We start from the raw sequence: 20,167 nt of genomic DNA on the forward strand, positions 1-20,167 counted from the left end.
AATCCTTTTAAATTTGAGAAACTAGAGAGTTGAGTGACTTGCTCAAGTTCACACAACTTTTAAGTGCCTGATTTGAATGCAGATCTTCTTTACTCCAACTCCAGCATTCTAACTCCTGTACGATCTGACTGCTTCCAAAAGAATTTGGCGGTTATGATCCTAATCATAATTGCTTCTTCAAATATTTATTAAGAGGGCAACTAGTTGGTATAATGGATAGAGCACCAGCTCTGAAGTAGGGAGGACCTAAGTTCAAATCTGATCTCAGACACTTAACACTTCTTAGCTGTGTGACCCTGGGCAAGTCACTTAATCCCAATTGTTTTGGCAGAAAAAAAAATTTATTAAGAATTACTTTTAATTGTGGATGCCCATCAATTGGGGATTGACTGAATAAATTATGGTATGTATGAAGATAATAGAATATTATTATTCTATAAGAAATGAAGAGCAGGCTGATTTCAAAAAAGTCTGGAAAGACTAGCATGAACTGATGCTGAGTGACGTGAGTAGAACCAGGAGAACATTGTTCACTGCAATAACAAGATTATGTGATGACTAACTGTGATGGACTTTGGCTCTTATCAAAAATCAGATGATTCAAGGCAATTTCAATAGACTTGATGGAAAGAGCCATTTGCATCCAGAGAAAGAACTATGAAGACTGAATGTGGATCAAAGCATAGTCTTTTCATCTTTTTTTTTTTTTTTTCTTTCTCATTTTTCCCTACTTTGATCTGGTTTTTCTTGTGCAACATGACAAATTTGGAAGTATGTTTAGAAGAAAAAAAAAAATGCTGCTGGCTTTGGGGCAATGGATCCAGCTTCATATCCAGGCTTTATCATTACTTATATACATGGCCTTGGACCAACAAATAATGAGAATAATTTCTCATTTGTTGGATGAGGGTTTTGATTAGATGACCTCTATAGGAACCACTACATAAAATTCCCAATCCCTCTATTTTTCCCACCTGCATTTTTTATTTCCTTCACAGGCTAATTGTACACTATTTCAAAGTCTGATTTTTTTTTGTACAGCAAAATAACTGTATGGACATGTATACATAGATTGTATTTAACATATACTTTAACATATTTAGCATATATTGGCCAATCTGCCATCTAGGGGAGGGGGAGAGGGGAAGGAGGTTTTGCAATTGTCAATGCTGAAAAATTACCCATGCATATATCTTGTAAATAAAAAGCTATAATAAAAAAAATTAGATGACCTCTAAACTCCTTTCTATGTTAAATAATTTATTGATCACTTATAGGGATTGTATCAACTGTGGGGATACAAAGAAAGACATAAATAGCTTCTGAGATGAGGGAACTCACATCCTATTGGGGAGACATCAGGGAAATATTTATTTTATATTTAGGGTCCCATGGCCTATACAAGGATCTCGCTTAGTCATCAAAAGGAGCCATCTGAGATGGCAGTTTTCAGAAGATTCTCAAGGACAAGAATTTACTCATCACCCTCTCTTTGAGGGCTTAACATTGTATTTTTAATCAGGGAGGAGGCCTCAATAAATGCTGAATTGAATACCTGCTCACTAGGGGTTAACAAGCTAAGACAGACATCTCTGATATATGTAACCAGTTCAGGGATTTTTTTCGTCCTTGAATAAGAAACATTGAAAGAACATAAATAAGGAAGGACAAAGTCACATTCTTTATAATCCACAGTAAGTGTTAGGGGTTTTTGAGGAAATTTACCCCAAAAGAATTGTGTGTTGGATTGAAATCTAAGTAGTTTCATTGATATTGTATGACGATCTAAGCTTTCAGACATGCTGCCTGTGAAATCACTTACTATGTGCCAGGCAGCTAGATAGACTGCTGGGCCTGGAATCAGAAGACTTATCTTCCTGGGTTCAAATCTGGCCTCAGACTAGCTAGCTATGTGACCCTGGGCAAAACACTTCAACCAGTTTACTTCAGTTTTCTCATCTGTAAAATTAACTGGAGGAGGAAATAAGAAACCACTCCAGGATTTTCCCCAGGATTTTGACTCCAAATGGAGACATGAAGAATTGGACAGTACTGAAAATATGACTAAATAACAAAAACATTTTCCAGGCACTGTACTAAGCATTGGGGATATCAAAGAAAGGAAAAAAACTAGCCTCCTTTCCTCATGAAGTATATATTCTAAAAGGAGAGACTATAGGAAAATAAGTAGACAGAAAGTTAGTAGGGAGCCTAATTTGAAAGAGGAAGGCATTAGTATCTGGGGATGTGACTAGAAGGGAGTTTGTGACTCTCAGAGGAGAAAGTGAGGCAGGTGACCTTACACAGCTCTCTCTCATTTAAATTCAACTCACTTGCATGTCATAGCATCATCTCCCTGATGTCATGGTCTTAGTTGAGAATGAAGGACCACTACCATCAACAACCCTTGTGATATTATTTTTCTTATTTTGCAGATAAGGAAATTAGGAGCAGTGGATTCCTTTTCACCTGAGGTTTTCAAGCAGAGATTGGGCTATCATTTTTCAGGTATTGTATAGGGACTAGGTGACCATGGACATCCCTTCAACCTTGAAAATTCTGAGGCAGCTAGGCAGTATAATGGAGAGAATGCTGAACCAGGAAGTCCTGAGTTCAAATTTGACTTTGGACATTTGCCAGCTATATGTCCCTGAGGAAACCTTAAACCAGTTTTCCTTCTTATCTGAAAAGAGCCATCTCCAGTCATCCTCATTTATATCTGGACCCAGATAGTTCAGGAGGAGAAAATGAGGCTTGTGACTTTGTACAGCCTTCCATCCCTCAAATCCAATTCATTCACCTGTCATACCATCACCTCCTTAATGCCATAGCAGTCTTTGAGAATGAAGGACAAACAACAAAGGGAAGTTAATAATAACATCTACTTCCTAAGGTGGTTGTGAAGATGAAATGAAATAGAAATATTTGTATTTTCCAAATCTTAAAGTGTTATATAAATGCTAGTTATAAATTTTTTCCCCTGTGGCTTGCCTGTAGATACATAGTAAGTTTCCGAGATGGTCTTTGAAGCCAGATCTCTCACGTCTTCACAGTGAAATTCTTTTCATTACACCTTATGTACGATTAATTTATGAGATTAACTTTTATGACAGAAGACATCTAGACAGCATATGTGTGGACAGGGAGGGATGCTTAAAAGAAGAATCTGTAGTTTTCTGTTGCCGAGGGCCAACATTTGTGTAGATAAAGGTATTTTGATGTCATTTAGGTTTTGTACTTTACAATTTTAATTCCGTCTCCTGTTAAAGGAAATGGAGTAGTGTGGGTGTAAGGGTGGAGTAGGAGGGAAGACCTAGCTAGGGTGAACAACTCAAGACTCCTAGAATGCTGAAGTTGCAAAGGGTCTTAGGGATCTTCTAGTCTCACTTCCTCCTTTAAAAGTTGAGGAAATAGAGAACCAGAGAGTTCCAAAGACTTGGTAATTAATGTTGAACCCAGGTCTAGATTCTTGGCTTCTCAATTCACCTCCTAGTACTCTTTCGGTAATCTTGACCACGATGTGTCTGGGAGGAAGAGAATGGACGAATTTGGCCTAAGCAGGCCACAGGTGTGTATCTAAAAGATGTGTTAGAGGTTCAGTGACAACCAAAACAAAGCCCTAGATTCTATGCCTGATCCCGGTCATCAGTCTCTCTCAATGTCGATAGAAATGGCTTCAGCAGGATTCTTTGGTTAAGAAGCAGAGAAAAAGGGGAATAATTGGATGCGACATTTTCTGAGTGGGTGGGTGATATCGAAATGGCTGCGAAGAAAAGGGGGAACATTGAAAAGGGGGTTGGTCCCTGTGAATGACAGGCCGGAGACTTAAGGAGCAAATATTTTTGGGGGGATGATTGGGGTACGTCGCAGAGGCCGCTAACCTGCAGCCAGGAGGGGAGGGGCGGAGCGGGGGTGGGGGCCGTGGGCGGGGAGGGAGCGAGAGAGGGGGCCTCCCATTGCGGACAGTCTGCTGGAGCCCGCCCTGCTGTCCGCCGTACAACCTCTGCGGCTGTAGGGAGGAGGGGCTGGAAGCCGGCTGCAGTGCGGAGACCCGAAGCTCAGGAGCTGCTGCCGTCGCTGCTGCCGCTGCCGTCGCTGCCTCTGCTGTTGCTTCTCTGGTTGCTGTCGCCGCGGAGCTCGCTCTGTCGCTTCATCTCATCCAGGTATTTCCCCTGGGGCTGCTCCCCTTGTCCCTCTGACAGCCCCTTAACCCGGATTTTTGCCCCTCCGCCCCACGGCTGCCCATCAAAGCTGGGGAATCTGATCCCCCAACCCCCAATTCCCATCTCTTCTGCTTGTCTTCCCACCACCGCCCACTGCACCCCCCTCCCCGCCCCCAATCCCAGCCTCACCACTGCGGATAGGACGTTGGATTCGGACAGAAACCGCAGTCCTTACCCGGCAGCTGTCCTCCCCACCCCCCTTTCCCTCCCCGGCTTGGGGAGCTGCTGCCCCAGACGCCTCCCCACACTGGACAGAGCCTCATACCTCACTCCCTCCGCCACTTCCAGTATGAGGGATGCCTTAAGGGGTGGGGAATTCAGTTTGCGCCAGGCCACAAAAAGAGCCCTTCTTTTGCCCTCTCCCCAAATATAGGAGATTTTAAAATTCTGGAGGTCTGTGGTTGACATATGAAAACATACCTTCCACCCCACTCCCACCTCACACACTCAGGGGACGAGACATTGAAAAGAATATTGCAATCCTTGTGGGACCTAAAGGCCACTGAAGGCTTTCCCCATTTTGTCCCTCGGGGAGGAAGTGAGCTACTATATAGTTCTTAATGAGAGTGTCTTTTGCTCTCTCTCCCTCCCTTCCCTTGTGGATAATGTAAGGAATGTAGGGAACTGGTCTTGGTGTTGAAAAGGATGGAAATGGAAATGATTTTTCCCTGGGAATTCTTGCAGCATTAAGGTTTAATCCCATAGGGAGCCAAATTTCTCTCAGCCTTCATAACATGAATCTGTATTGGTGGGAGACTGGAATTTTCTGAAACCTCAGGCAGAGTTATTAAGCATTAGAATGGGAGCTTGTTAAATAGAATTCTGGAACCTTTGAAAAATAAAATAAAGTCTTAATCTGTCAAGAAAAATTTAAATTTCTTCCTGTCTTTAGGCAGGGGGATGGATACGATGAACTCCGAAGATTCCTTCTTTGTCCTCACTCTTCATGTTGTATATATAATGTACATTATTACACAAAGAAAATTCTTCTGTTTATTCCATAGGTTACTGTTCAGCATTAAAAAATTAAAAAACAAAAATCTTCCCAGACCTTCTCTTTTCTCCTCTTTAGAGTTGTCGCAGCTTGATACAATAAGATGTGGGTTGTGACTATATTTAATCATCTCACACAACAGTCCTTTTAAAAACTCAGGGTTGCATATGTGCAGAGCAAGTATTTGTGTGATTTTAGCTGCGTCTGCCATAGTCCAGTGGAGGCATCACTGCTTTCTTCTACCTAAATCTCAGCATTTTGTTTTTGGTTCAAAAGAATACCCCTTCTATTTATTTGATTTAGGAAAAATGAAAATATAAAAATCTCTTGTCTTTCCATGGGTATCAGAAGTTAAAAAAAAAAAACAAGTTATTCATATTAATCTCCTGGGAATTGCTAAATGCTAAATTATTTGGAAGAAAATGCTGTTTGATTTTGATATTCATTTCAAATAGCCACAACTGTTAAAATTGTTTTAAATTTTTAAAATGTAGTGTGAAGTCCCCAAGTAGAAAATTCAAAAGCATATTTTGTACCATTTCTTTTCCTCTTTTTCCTTTCTTCCTTCCCTCCCTTTCTCTCCTTCCTTATTGGTTCCCTCTCTTCCTTTCTCTCTTTTTTCTTTCCTTTTTTCTCTTCCTTCCCTCTTCCATATGTTGTCCTGCTCTTTTTCTCTTTTCCTCCTTTTTTGTTTCTCCATTATTCCCTCCTTTCTTCCCTCCCTCTCTTCCTCCCTTCTCCTCCCCCTCACTGCCTCCTTTCCTCTTTCTTTCCCTCCCTCCTTCATTTTCTTCTTTCCTACCTCTCTCCCTTCTTTTTTTTCTTTCTTTCATTAAGGTTTGAAGATGGCTTCTTCTTCCTCCTATAACCTAGAAGAAGATGAGAGCCTGAAAGGATGTGAACTCTATGTCCAGAAGCATAATATTCAACAGCTTTTGAAAGAGTGCATTGTAAATCTTTGCATCTCCAAACCTGACCGTCCCATGAAATTTCTTCGGGAGCATTTTGAAAAATTAGAAAAGGTCAGTAGCCTGAAATAACTGTTATTTTCCATTTATAAATGTACTCATATAAAATATTTCTTTCTAGTTTGCAATTCCTTTTTTTCATTTACCTTAAAAAGCTCAAAGTTTTTTTTTTTTTTTTGTCTTGTGAATTTTCAGTGGTTCCATGAGGAATCTGTACAATTAAATGCAGAATTTGACAAGCCATCATGTATTTTAAAACAATGGCCAGAATAGCTATTGAATAGACCATTATTTGGTTAATTAACTTTAGATTTTTTTCCTTAAGCCATTTTCAGAGACCAGTGGTATTTTATCCAAGTATGTTGTATTAGGCCAAAATGACCACATTTCAAACCTTTAGGCATTCATGACTATCCTTTTTCCTGTTCCTCAGTTATAAATATGATTTTAGGTACATAGAACTGAGTCTCCATTAATTCAAGGTTTGCATAAACACATAGAAGAAAGTAATTCATAATTAAACATTTAAAATTGATATTTTAAAAATGAGATCTTTCAGAATACATATTACATACTTATTATTGTATTTATGCCTTATCCTATTATCTATTTTGTTTGCACACAGCAATTGGCTAATAAATGCATAGTGAATTGAATCTCCTGCAATATATACGCAGTGGAAATTAAGAGTGTATATAAATCTCTCAAGGTTTATACTCTACTTGAACCCTCCCAGCAGTTCTCTCTTTCTCAAGGATAATGAGGATCCTGCTCCCTCAATTCATAGGGGATGGGGAGTGATGAAGCAACTACATATCCCTAGACATTCTTTCAGGGAATGAAGAATATGCCTTCAACTTATTTATTCAATCACTTATATACTCTTCACTGAAAAGTATGATGATAGGTAGTGAGGCCTCATCATTCCCTTTTTTGTTCTTTCTTACTTTTGGTACCCCTTCCCTCACGTCTCAGCGTCTACATGTAGCTTTCCAGGTTCCCTACTGCAGTCCCAAATCTTTCCCCAGGCAGTGCCCATGCTCCAAAATTCCTTTTTTCCTTTATGTCCAACCATCAAAATTTATCCTGAGTGTCATGCACTGAGAACCTCAGAAGTCTTTCTAGTCTATCTGATAAATAAATCCAAGTCTAGCTGTCATTGGAGGTCATTTACATTTTGGAAGCATTTGCATTTTTTTGTCTCTAGACACCAAATGAAGAATGAAAAAATTTCAGCCTTTTTGGTGACTTATTGGAGGAGATATTTTTGAATGGGGGTGGGAGGGCTTTCCAATGACCTTGTAAATCACACCAGGTAAGTGACTGCTTATATTTAAAGCAATCTGTGAGTAGCTGCATATATGGGGCTAGTTGTGGCTCAAAGACTCTCTTCTGAAATCCAATCAAGAAGGGAAATAGAAGAACGTGTTTTTCCACTTTAGGTTTTTGTAGAGTATGTTATGTCCTGCAGAACCAGAAAGGAAGAGACAGGTAGGTAATGTTACAGGACTATCATCATTGGCCATTTTCCATCTCAAATCACAATAGGATAGAGACTGAAGTTAATTAAACTGATTTATGCATATACCCCAACATTAGTTAATTAGCTCTGCATAATGTTCTATTCTATATTCACTGCATGGCTTGAACTGGGAGACCATTCTGGTTCTTGCAGAATTCTATTATTTACATACCAAAATCTCCGTACTATAGTCTAAAGTATATATATGAAACATTTGCTGTATTAGAACCAGGAAAAGGTTACCTACTTTCAAGTTCATTTTAGAGAAGGTGTCAGGTTTCATGAGTAAGGCATGTAACCATAGCAGAGTAGAGTAGTCTTATCAGTAATACTCTGACTGCCGTGAAGAAGACTTCTTAAGAAGGACCGTAATGGTAAGAGTTAAGGTTTATAAAACTATTTAGCATATATTATGGTGGGGCAGTAGCAGACAACAGGGCAAATCAGGAATTTTTTGTTTTTTGTTTTTCTGTGGAGACTAGATTACTGCTTGTGAAACCAAGGTAGAAGGTACAATAGGGTATAATCTTCCTTCAGAAGACTCAGTTGGAACATCTCAGTTCTGGGAAATCTATATAAGCTGAAGCTAGATCAAGATAATTAGTTATTAGCTAGTCTTCTTATTAGAAAATATTTAAGACTGTTGTATTACTCATTTGTTGGAAACTAATAACATCACTAGGGACAAAGGCAATTTTTCCTACTGAGATTTGTTTTTCAGAAGATTGTAAATATCATTTCCTTAGTTCTTTGTTTCATTGTGATTTTCCAACCTGATCAGTTGCATGACAGTTGACTTTGTGTCATGAGTATGCCTGATTGCAACCATATCAATAAAGTGTAACTCCATATTTCATAGACAGATTTTTATAAAAATACAATATCATTCAGAGAACCAAGGCCATTTCTAAAGGGTATTGGTTAAGCATGGACCACTATCCCATTTTGATGGCAAGAATTGAATGTGTGGGTTTTCTAATGATTGTTAATGTTGAATATGCTTTTTCAAAAGACAGAAAATGACAAATTATGTTGGATAATTTACTATACCCTACCCTAACTAATCCATAGGAAAATGATTTTGCTTTTTTTTTTTTTTTTTTTTTTAATAAAGAAGAGTTTTTGGTTGTCTGTTTTCCACTCAGGTAAGCATATTCTTGGAGAAGGTCACTTCACTGATGGTAACTAATTTCTAATTAGAACCAATTCATTTACTAAAGGAAAAATTACTATTATAACTGTGTATAAGTTGGTTGATGAATTAACTAATTTTTCTTCATTGCTATTGGTCTCTGATCACATTGATTTGTATATTCTCTCCATTTGGATAGATGACAATTCATCTATGCCTTCTCATTTTGTGTAATTGATACTTATCCATATTTTCCCACAGATTAAAAAAATTCTTTTCATTAACAAGCATTTAGCAAACATTTATTTTCTCTATCTCCTACTCCCCTCCCATTGAGAAAAAATAAACAAAATCTTTCTAACAAATATGCATAGTCAAAAAAAAAAACAGATTCTCTCATCAATCATGCTTTGTTTTGCATCTTGAATCTATCACTGCTCTGTTAGAAGATGGTAGCTAGTATGATTCATCATGTCCTTTAGCATCATGATGGGTTATAGTGATCAGAGTTCCTAAGCCTTTAAAAGTTGATTGTGGCTCCCCTTGAGTTTTCACAGATCTGTCCGGTATTCTCAAAGCCTTCTATTAAGTCTTTTCCCTAAAAATTTATAGATACAGTATAGCCTTCTGACTATATCCCTTGTTTTCACATCTTATTGGTCTACCACTTTTTTTATTTGTAACTCTTTCTATCAACTGTAGCTATATCTCCATAATTACTCATTTCCTTCATGATGGACTCTTATGCTAATATCAGTTTTCCAAAAAGACAAAAATCTTAATTTTATGGAAAATTTGAGATGCTATTTAGCTAGATGGCTGAATTGTTAAGAATACTGACTTTGAAGTCTGGAAGATTTCTGTGGGAGGATTTAAAAAACAATCTATTGGAGACACACAAATCAACTTTAAAGGGGCTAGGAACGATGATCAATTTTTATAACTAATTATGATGACAAAGGACTAAAGATGAAGCATACTACCTATCTACATTGTGACAGTGTGGTAATGAATTCAAGATTCAGTGTAACAAATTTCTTAACTTTTCTCAACCTCAGTTTCCTCATTTGTAAAATGGGGATAATAATAGCACCTAATAATATTTCATAGGAACATGTGTACAATGCTATACAAACCTTCAAGTGCTATATAAATGCTAGTTATTATTGTGTGAAACATGGAGATATTAAATTGAACTTCCTTTAGGATCTCCCCATATTCTTCTTGTGCCATACATTACACAGCTGGTCAGCATTTTACATATAGTAGAGAAATGATCTTTCCAAAGAAATGAATCTTTAGAAAAATTTTCATGAGGATTTATTCAAGTTGGAGAGGAGATTCCTCTTATTTAGTTGGTTGGGTAGGTCATTATTCTTCCTCCCCCTTTTTCAGCTTGCTTCTACACAAGCTACATCATAAAAGGAGTTTTGAAAATGTTCTTGGTGCCATTCAGGAGATATTTAGTTTAAGTCTTGGGCCAAAGGCTATATTTAGATTTCCTTCTTCTTCTGGGACCTATATTGAGTTCTATATTAAGATTTGTTTTAATAGATACATGGTCAGCAAAAGGAATTTTTGGATGAAAAATTGACAAAAGGTTGAAATTTCCTGAAAAGTCAAAAGAGAACATTTATACGTTAATTCTTAATGAAAATTGATGTGGAACCAGAAAAGGAAAGAGAATTGAAAAGCCTCCAAAAAAAGTCATGATTAGACGAAGGTTTATTGACAAAGGAAGGGGTATATATTATCATGATTTCTTGAAGTAGATGCCAATGAGAATTTAAGGCTTTTGTGGTGTAGGTGCATAGATCTATTATCCTGATCTATTATCAGGAAAGCCTCTCATGAAGACTGACTTTCTGACTAGGGAAGTCATTTAAACTTGCAACGTTCTAGGCAACCCTCTAAGACTATAAGAGATAATCTCTTCCATCAAGAAATTATATCCTCAAAAAAAAACTAATTAAAAAAGAAGAAATTATATCCTCTTCCAACCATTTTTAGACATTTTAAAGTTTTGCAAAAGAACTGGTTAGACCTTTAAATGATTAAAGCAATAGGTTTTATTAGGGGTCTATCATAATTTTCATAAGGGAAAACTTAAAGGTTGGAATGTATATATTCAGGAGCAGGAACAGAGGAATAGAAACAACTAGGGAGGATATTAGCAGATCTCCAACACCAGAACCAGAATATGCATATTCAGTCAGGGTTGTTTGAGGAGGAAAAGGACTACATAGTTCTAGCCCAAGCACAATCTGATTGGTTTTTCATGATGTCATAGGCACAGAGATTGGGTGGCCTCCCTGTGTAAATGTGGAAGCTTCCAGCAATTATTAAAAAAGGTTATATATAAGAAGGGTTGGCTAGAACGGAGAGAGAGAACTAGCTTTAATAGGGGACAGCACCAAAAAAATCAGAGAGTTTTTAGAATACAAGGATATGGAGTATCCCTAAGTATTTTATTATAGTTTTCTTTATATTTTAGTTTTTCCCAAGATCTTTATAAAATGATATAAGAAAACACTACAATAGAGGTTTTTAATTTGGAGTCTCTGGATAGATTTCAAAGGGTCCATGAATTTTAATGGGAAAAAAATTAGATCTTTATTTTTAGTAACCTCTAACTGAAATTTAGTATTTCTTTCATTTGTGATTAAATGTCCCCTCTGTCTGTGCCTTTAACATTATTTTAAGAAAGCAATCCAGCATCTTCCGAAGGGGTTCATGACAACAAAAAACATTAGGAGAACTTGATCTATAAGAATCTCAAAAAGTTAAATTTACCACATAAAAAATAATCATTCCCCCCCCCCCCATATTGACCTTTTTCACATTGCAAAACTTTGATAGCCCCTTTTCATTAAAGATGTAGGAATGTAGGAGTAGTCCAGAAGCTTTTTTTAAAAAAATAGTAAACTGATTTTTAGTCTTCATTTTGTAGCTAATGTACTCTCTGTTCCCAGGAGCTTATTAATTATTTGCTTTTGCCCTTGACAACTCTAATTTCCTCTTAGCCTCCCTTTTTTAAGCAAAGCAAATGTATCACGCTTTTAATCCATTGACCATTTCTAAAATGTGAAGGGACTCGAAAAGAAGCTGATGTAATTTTTATCTGAGAAACCACCATTTTTGTGTGCAAGGCAAATTGATGAACTCTTTAATATTTTTTGTATAATGACTAGGTGAAAAGAATCATAGGCTCTATAGAGAAAGATACTGTATAAATTATCTGGAAAAAATACATGAATGTTTTTGCCTGGCAATAGATAAACATTTATTAAACATCTATTATGTGCTTGATACTGTGCTTAGCTTTGGGGATACAAATAGGCAAAAGCTAGTCTCTCCCCTCAAGGAAGTAAATGTGCCATCCCTGATCTAGAGCTGTAATTAGTAATTTTGGCAGCTGGAGGATAGCACAAAATGTGCCTGGGCGCTAGCTGGTAGGTCTCTTCAAAACATCTTTGGGAAAATAATGCAAGGTGATTGTGACAAATTCAATTGAGTAGGAGGAAGGATTAGTTAGCGCTGTGGTTCACTTATGGGTATTTAAGCAAGAACATTTGATCTGGTGGCTTCCGTTTAAACTAATTACTTTTGCTCACTTGGACCTGAAATTACATGATTTGAAAGGGTGGATATATTAAATTTTTACTGCCTTTTAAATGTCAGTGCTTTGGGACCACCCCTCTTCTCACTCTTTTCAAGTTTGCTCCTGTCCTTCCAATTTTCTAATCTTTCCTTCTTTTCCAAATCGTGTGATTTGGTATGGTTAACTTCTATAGTTTTTTTTTTTTTTTTTTTTTTTTTCTTTCTTTTAATTGAGAAAGGGAGAATCAGTTTAACTTGAAGAGGGTCTGCTAGTTTCACCTTATCTTTAAATTGGCATTTAAGCAGGCCTTTGGGGAGTGAAAAACAACTGTGGTAGGACTAATCCACTTTAGAGATTTTAATTTAACTTTACAAAAACCCTTCCGGGATTATTCAGAAACCTGTGACTGTGTCTTCTCAATTTTATGATTATTGCAGCGATGAGTAAGAATGTACCTAACAGGCTTGTTTTCCCCTGCCATTTGTTCCAAACTGAGCTTCATTTTTATGCCAGAAAATTTGTTTTGTACATACATTTCATCCTCTTCTGATTGGTTGCAAACCCTTTAATCCTCAAATCTTGACATATACTGATCTGTATTTGGTGGTGTTAATAGGCTGAAAAAAGAAACCTTTTGGCCCCAGTTTTCAGCCTCCTTTTTAAAATCCTCCCAGCAATGCAGGATGATCAGACATGAATATTTAGTGCTACTGTCTTTCAATTGTCCCAGGAGGCTTAGATTGGATAGATGCCCTTATCTAGAGAATGAACCACAGGTCCCGTAGCCTAGGCAACAGCTGCTCACATTCATCCAATGTGCGTATGGAATGACGTCAAATAGTGGAGAATGCTGCTTTTGCTTATTTGTCTCACTTTGTCCCTGCTGGGAAGATAATGATCTTGTTTTTTTCTGGTTTTGTGTGTTTGTGTGTGTGTGTGTGTGTGTGTGTGTGTGTGTGTGTAGAAAGGAAGAAAAGCTAAACAGGGAAGTGGACATCCTACATTTTCCCATTCTAGCGACTAAATTAAAAAAAAAAAAAGGTGATATACAGTATTAGGAGGTTTGAATTATAAAAAAAGGTATTTCTTTTTTCCTCTCTGGATTTTAAACCAAGTAGAGGCAGGGAAGGGAGGAGAGAAGGGGGAAAGTGAAGAAAGCTTGAATCAGTTTGGTTGAAAGAACATTGGATTAGGAATCAAAAAATCCAAATCCTAGTCCAGACTCGGCTATGTTTAAGCCATTTAATGCATTTCGTAGCTCATTTTCCTCACCTGTGAAAGGAGGGAATTAGACAAAATGATCTCTAAGTTCTATTCTTCACGGGAAAACTAACTTCCTATTCTTTTAATTTAAAGAAAATGGACAGAATGAGCATCTTTTTGTCTAACTGATATCACAGGCAACTTTTCCCTTGTGTCTTTTTCAGTTATGCTTTATGCTTGTTCATGGTATGATTATGGTTAAGAAGACCTATTTGGACTGACCCTCTTCATCTTTTTTCAGGAACTCACATTTTGGTTGTTTAAAATGGTCCTCAGGAGGACCTCCTGAGTGGGAACTTTGTGGGCTCAGATCAAAGTATTTGGAATTCCCCACCTGAAATGGAGGCAGAGGAGCCTATTTTGGGGGTAATATCATGTGTTTGCCATTGTGGTTTGGCAGAAAGATCACTATATTTGGAGACAGAAAACCCAGTGAGGTCAGCTACTTATACTTATGTATACTATACCTTGCCTTGGGCCAAACCCTTCAACCAGAGAGCTAATAAGGATATTAATTTGTTTTTTTCTTCAGTAGTATTTTATTTTTCCAAATAGACATAAAGATAGTTTTCAACATTTAATTTTTGTAAAACTCAGTGTTCTAATTTTTCTCCCTTCCTCCCTTACTTCCCCTCTCTAAAGACAGCAAGCAATCTGATACAGGTTAAATATGTGCTAATGGATATTAATTTGTATTGGAGAGGTACAGAGTCAGCCTCAACATAAAGGTTAAAGAGCTGCCTCTGGCTCATACTTGCAAATAATTTAGCCTTAGTGCCCCAGACAATTATTTTAAGACTATTAGTTGTATAGGGCAGTCTCAGCTTGGAACTCCATTGGTAAAACACATTTCCTCATTCATGGCCTACAAGAATGGAATTACAGGTAAAGTCCACATTTTTTAAAAAAATTGAATTACTTACCTTTAAAGGTTATTGTGAGGATTAAATGCAAGTATATATAAAAGGCCTCATAAAAAGATCAGAGTACTATATAAATGTGAATTCTAATGAGACTACAAAACTGAAGCCTTTTTCTTCTCAATTTTAAAAGAATAAATTTTCATGTGAATATAGCCCAGCTTCTTAAATTGGTTTGTGACTCTATGTGGGGTCTTATAACTGAATGTGGGGATCATGAAATTATGATTTATTATCAGTGTTTGATTTCTATACCTGCTTTATATATTTATAAATCTGGAGTCACATAAAAATTTCTTAGGTGAAAAGGATCGAGTGGGAAAAGTTTAAGAAGTTCTGGTATGTGGATTGTATTTTATATTCTCAGTCTTCTCAACTCTTTGCTAATCTGAATAGATACAAAGAGTTAGAAAGCATCATAGAGATCATTTGGTCTAGTTCTTTCACTTTACAGATGAGGAAAATGAGACCCACAGATGCTTGCCCAAAATCACACAGTCACTCAATGGCAAAGCTAAGAATAGAAAACTTGCTCTTGTCTGCTGATGGGAAAGTCAGATTTCCCTAAATGACCAAATTGCAACAGTTTAAATTGGTTCCTGAGAATTCAAATCAGTCTAAAATTTGAAGTTCTTATTGGGAGAATCTACTGATTGGACATAATTTTCACTTGGTTTTTACTTAGGGTCCTTTAAAACAAAACAAAACATAAAGTCTTTAAACAGGGCGCCTTCCTCACCCAGACTTGACAATGTCTGGTGCCTATTCCAGGGCTAAGATTTCAACAAGATTCATGAATCAGGTTCACATGTCTTAGGACTCTTTATTTATTGTCTGGCTTCAGAGAGAGTGATTTGGCAGCATATTAACTTAAAATGTAAAGGCTGTTTTTGGAACTGAATGATTTGTATTAAATAAAGATTTAAAAAACCCAATAATTCCCCCCCCCAAAAAAAAAAGAAAACTCCAAACTTGTGGGAAGGGTAGATGGTTATAAATTATATGGACTGTTATAACATGTGAACTTTAGATAGCCTTCATCATTTACAAGGTCTGTAGCTTAAAAAAAAGTTAGAGCAGAGTTTATGACAGCTCTAAATGAATTATTGCTAAGATTGGATTTATGTAGGTATAATATAAATGAACAGAATAATTCATAAATAATAATTCAGTAAATAAATAGAAGCCAAACAAGACTAAAATCCTAAATATTAAATACTAATTATACTAAGTACTATTAAAGACATTGTCCCATGATTGGACATGAGAAAATAGGATTTTTTTTTTCCTTTTTAATGAATGGTAAACTGGTGAATCATGTGTTAATCCCCCATATTCCATAATCTGTATCTGTCGGTTTAATGGGATCCAGCTCTGGAGCTGGAAGGAACTTTGGGAGGCATGTAGTTGTTGATGAGTTATTTCTGACTTTGTGACCTCCTCGATAAAAGTTTTGGCAAAGATAGTATAGTAGATTGCCATTTTGACCTTCAATGTACCCCCATTTTACAGATGAAGAACTGAAGAAAATAGGGATTAAATGATTTGCCCAGGACCACACAGTAAGCATATTTAGGCTGGATTTGAATTCAAATCTATTTTATTCTATCTGTAGAACCTCTTTATTTTAAAGACGAGGAAACTAAAGTTGGTGGTAGGGGGAGTAGTTTGCTCTTTTCTTCTCCAATGTAAGTGTCTGGGGCCGGATTTGAACTTAGATCTATTTAAAATAGAACTTTATTTTAAAGATAAGGACTTTGAAGTCTGGGGACATTACAGGTACAAATATCTTGCTATAGGTAATAAGCATCAGAAGAATTTGAACCCAGAATTTGGCTCTAGAACCAGTATTCTTTCCATCATCACCATCATTTTTGATGTTTAGACATATTTTGTTCATGTCCAACTCTCCATGACCCCATTTGGGGCTTCCTTGACAGAGATATTGAAATGATTTGCCATTTCACTCTCTAGTTCATTTTACAGATGAAACTGAGGCAAACAGGTTTATATGACTTGCCTAAGGTCATACAGCTACTGAGGCCACTTAACTGCTCCTTTTTCATCATACCAGGACACTTAAGGGCCAAAAGCCTCAAAGGTCAGAATATGTTGACAAATATTAGACAATTTGTTCTCCAATATATTTTTGAGCTTAATTTACAAACAACATTTTCTTCATCACTTTCTTGAGTTTAGGCAATCAACAAAACAAAATCAATTCCTAATTTGTATTGTTTGCTGATTTCCAAGGTATAAATGCTTGCATTGAAAATTTAATAATTTAGCTCATAGGTTTGAAGAGCTCCATCATACTCTCTGTGAGAGTTTAATTGCTCAGACAGAAGACAGATATTTATTTATTCAGTCTCCCAAGTACTAGTTACTCATAGCTTATGAGATATGACGTTTATTTTTGTTCCTTTGACCATTAGTCTTTGATTATAATCAATCTGGGAACTGAGTTTGTTATTAATCTAAACAATCTGTTTTACTGATTTAATCAAGTACCTGGGGTATTGTTTGGTTTGAACACTTCCTAAGAGAGGCTATAAATCAAAAGACACTAATTGTATAGTAAACATTTCAGGTGATTTCCAAAGGTGACTGCCTTATTTCCTGGATTGGAGATCTGTGTGGATCAGGAATCAGCCTAAATCTGCTGTGTTCTTCTCTCTTACCCTTTTGTGTTCCATTAACTCAGGTGAATGATATTAGCTTAACTGGAAGGCTTACATAGCTTTTTTTTTTTTTTTTTTTTTTTAAATACTTCTTCTAGTTACTGAAATTTGTTACAGCCCATCTGGCAGTGATTCTGTGCCATATGAAACTACATTTTTTCAGATCATTTAATATCTTAATATACTATTATCTAAGATGGTTTATGAAAAGTAAAGAGGTATTCCTTTTATGTTATCTCTTTAGTACTAACACCTTTTCCTTATGCTGTATATGAAAGCTTAGCTGAAGGAAAACAATGTCTAGTCAGATCAGTTTTGTGGAAAGTGGCTCCTTCATAGCCAATGGAAATTTAAAGTGACTAATGAGTAGATGATTAGGGTATTTCATTAACAATAAAATCTAAGTTGGATTTCAAATGAACTCCATATTCATATTGATTTTTATTTTATCTGAGTTGTTTTCTTAGAAGTTTTCCTTACCCAATTTTTTGTTATTGTTTTTGCCTTTAGTATTTTGGATCAGTTGTTAGTCAGTCAACAAGCATTTATTTTTTTTTTTAATTTTTTTTAATTTTTTTTTTTTATTTAATAGCCTTTTATTTACAGGATATATACATGGGTAACTTTACAGCATTAACAATTGCCAAACCTCTTGTTCCAATTTTTCACCTCTTACCCCCCACCCCCTCCCCTAGATGGCAGGATGACCAGTAGATGTTAAATATATTAAAATATAACTTAGATACACAATAAGTATACATGACCAAAACGTCATTTTGCTGTACAAAAAGAATCAGACTCTGAAATATTGTACAATTAGCTTGTGAAGGAAATCAAAAATGCAGGTGTGCATAAATATAGGGATTGGGAATTCAATGTAATGGTTTTTAGTCATCTCCCAGAGTTCTTTTTCTGGGCATAGCTAGTTCAGTTCATTACTGCTCCATTAGAAATGATTTGGTTGATCTCGTTGCTGAGGATGGCCTGATCCATCAGAACTGGTCATCATCTAGTATTGTTGTTGAAGTATATAATGATCTCCTGGTCCTGCTCATTTCACTCAGCATCAGTTCGTGTAAGTCTCTCCAGGCCTTTCTGAAATCATCCTGTTGGTCATTTCTTACAGAACAGTAATATTCCATAATTTTCATATACCACAATTTATTCAGCCATTCTCCAACTGATGGACATCCATTCAGTTTCCAGTTTTTAGCCACTACAAAAAGGGCTGCCACAAACATTCGTGAACATACAGGTCCCTTTCCCTTCTTTATAATCTCTTTGGGATATAATCCCAGTAGTAACACTGCTGGATCAAAGGGTATGCACAGTTTGATAACTTTTTGAGCATAGTTCCAAACTACTCTCCAAAATGGTTGGATTCGTTCACAACTCCACCAACAATGCATCAATGTCCCAGTTTTCCCGCATCCCCTCCAACAATCATCATTTTTTCCTGTCATCTTAGCCAATCTGACAGGTGTGTAGTGGTATCTTAGAGTTGTCTTAATTTGCATTTCTCTGATTAATAATGACTTGGAGCATCTTTTCATATGACTAGAAATAGTTTCAATTTCTTCATCTGAGAATTGTCTGTTCATATCCTTTGACCATTTTTCAATTGGAGAATGGCTTGATTTTTTATAAATTAGAGTTAATTCTCTATATATTTTGGAAATGAGGTCTTTATCAGAACCTTTGACTGTAAAAATATTTTCCCAATTTATTGTCAACAAGCATTTATTAAGCATTTACTATGTGCCAGGCACTGTATTAAATGCTGGAAATGCAAATGAAAGCCCCTCTTCTCCCAAAAAAATTTCCTTAAGGAGATTTCTTTTTAAAAAAAAATCTTTAAAAAATGTTCTTGGTTATACATGTATATTTATTTTTAAAAAAACCATATTTCCTTATGAATCATGCTGGGAGAGAAAAAAACAATAAGAAGGAAAAAAATAGTGAACACAGCATGTGTTGATTTATATTCAGTCAAGAAGATTTCTTAAAGAGAAATTCTAAAAGTTGAGTAAGAAGAGTAAAAAGAATCTGAAAAAAGATGGGAGTAGGGTAGGGATAAAGAGACCTTCTGGAGAGGATGAAGGGGCTGATGAAGAAATCCCAAGCATAGCTTGGTGAAAAATGAGGAGTAGTTTAGCTAGGGTACTTCCTTAAGTGGAAGTGGAAGTAGTAAGAGAGGTTAAAGGGTGAAGGATACTTTCAAGCTATGAATTCTAGGACTGAAGTGATCTTTCAGAATAAAAAGGTTTCTGGGTCAAGACAGAGAAATCCTGAAGGCAATCTAATGAGAAAAGCATAGTGCCAGTCAATGAATTATTCCATCAATATTTATTAAGTGCATACTAAATATCCAGAATTTTGCTTGGCATATTAATGTTTCAACAACTTGATGAATCTATAAACTCATGGATATGGATGTTATTTCCAAGAGTACTGATTGCAACTCACTTTTACCTTCTCCCATTCAACTTATCCGTGTCTTCCCATAAATTCTCCATAAAGAGACCACTCTGTTCTGATGAGGTGTGGGTCTCTTGATGTTTTGTGAATTCCAGTGGAGGAAATAGGTTATCCATCCATCTACTCTTGTTCAGATGAATCACCTCCTTTTCATAAATTTCTCAGATGATATTTTTTACTTCTTTGGTAAAATTGTTCAGTGGTAATATTCTACAGCCTCATAATTATATGGTTGCTGCTTTCAGGAAGCCAGGAAGCTATCAGGACAAGATAGTTTCTTATAAAAGGAAAACTGGCAACCTAGGCAGTATAATTTGATTCTGAAATTTTATGACTGTCTGCTAAGTGCCTACTGAGTAGTATAGGTAAGAAGTATTTATAGTTG

The 20,167-nt window shown here is 36.3% G+C and overlaps 1 protein-coding gene across 1 annotated transcript in view; it reads left to right on the top strand.

Moving 5' to 3' along the window:
• The first annotated feature begins 3,959 nt into the window (after positions 1-3,959).
• Positions 3,960-20,167, top strand: part of PRKAR1B (protein kinase cAMP-dependent type I regulatory subunit beta) — a 245,085-nt gene continuing 228,877 nt past the window's right edge. Inside the window, exons 1-2 of the mRNA XM_003761498.4 lie at positions 3,960-4,163; positions 6,055-6,239. Of these exons, the coding sequence (XP_003761546.1) occupies positions 6,063-6,239 (177 nt within the window). The 5' untranslated portion in view covers positions 3,960-4,163; positions 6,055-6,062. The remainder of the gene's footprint in view (positions 4,164-6,054; positions 6,240-20,167) is intronic.

Source organism: Sarcophilus harrisii, chromosome 1, assembly GCF_902635505.1.
Source record: "Sarcophilus harrisii chromosome 1, mSarHar1.11, whole genome shotgun sequence".
In the NCBI taxonomy this organism is placed as follows: Eukaryota; Metazoa; Chordata; class Mammalia; order Dasyuromorphia; family Dasyuridae; genus Sarcophilus; species Sarcophilus harrisii.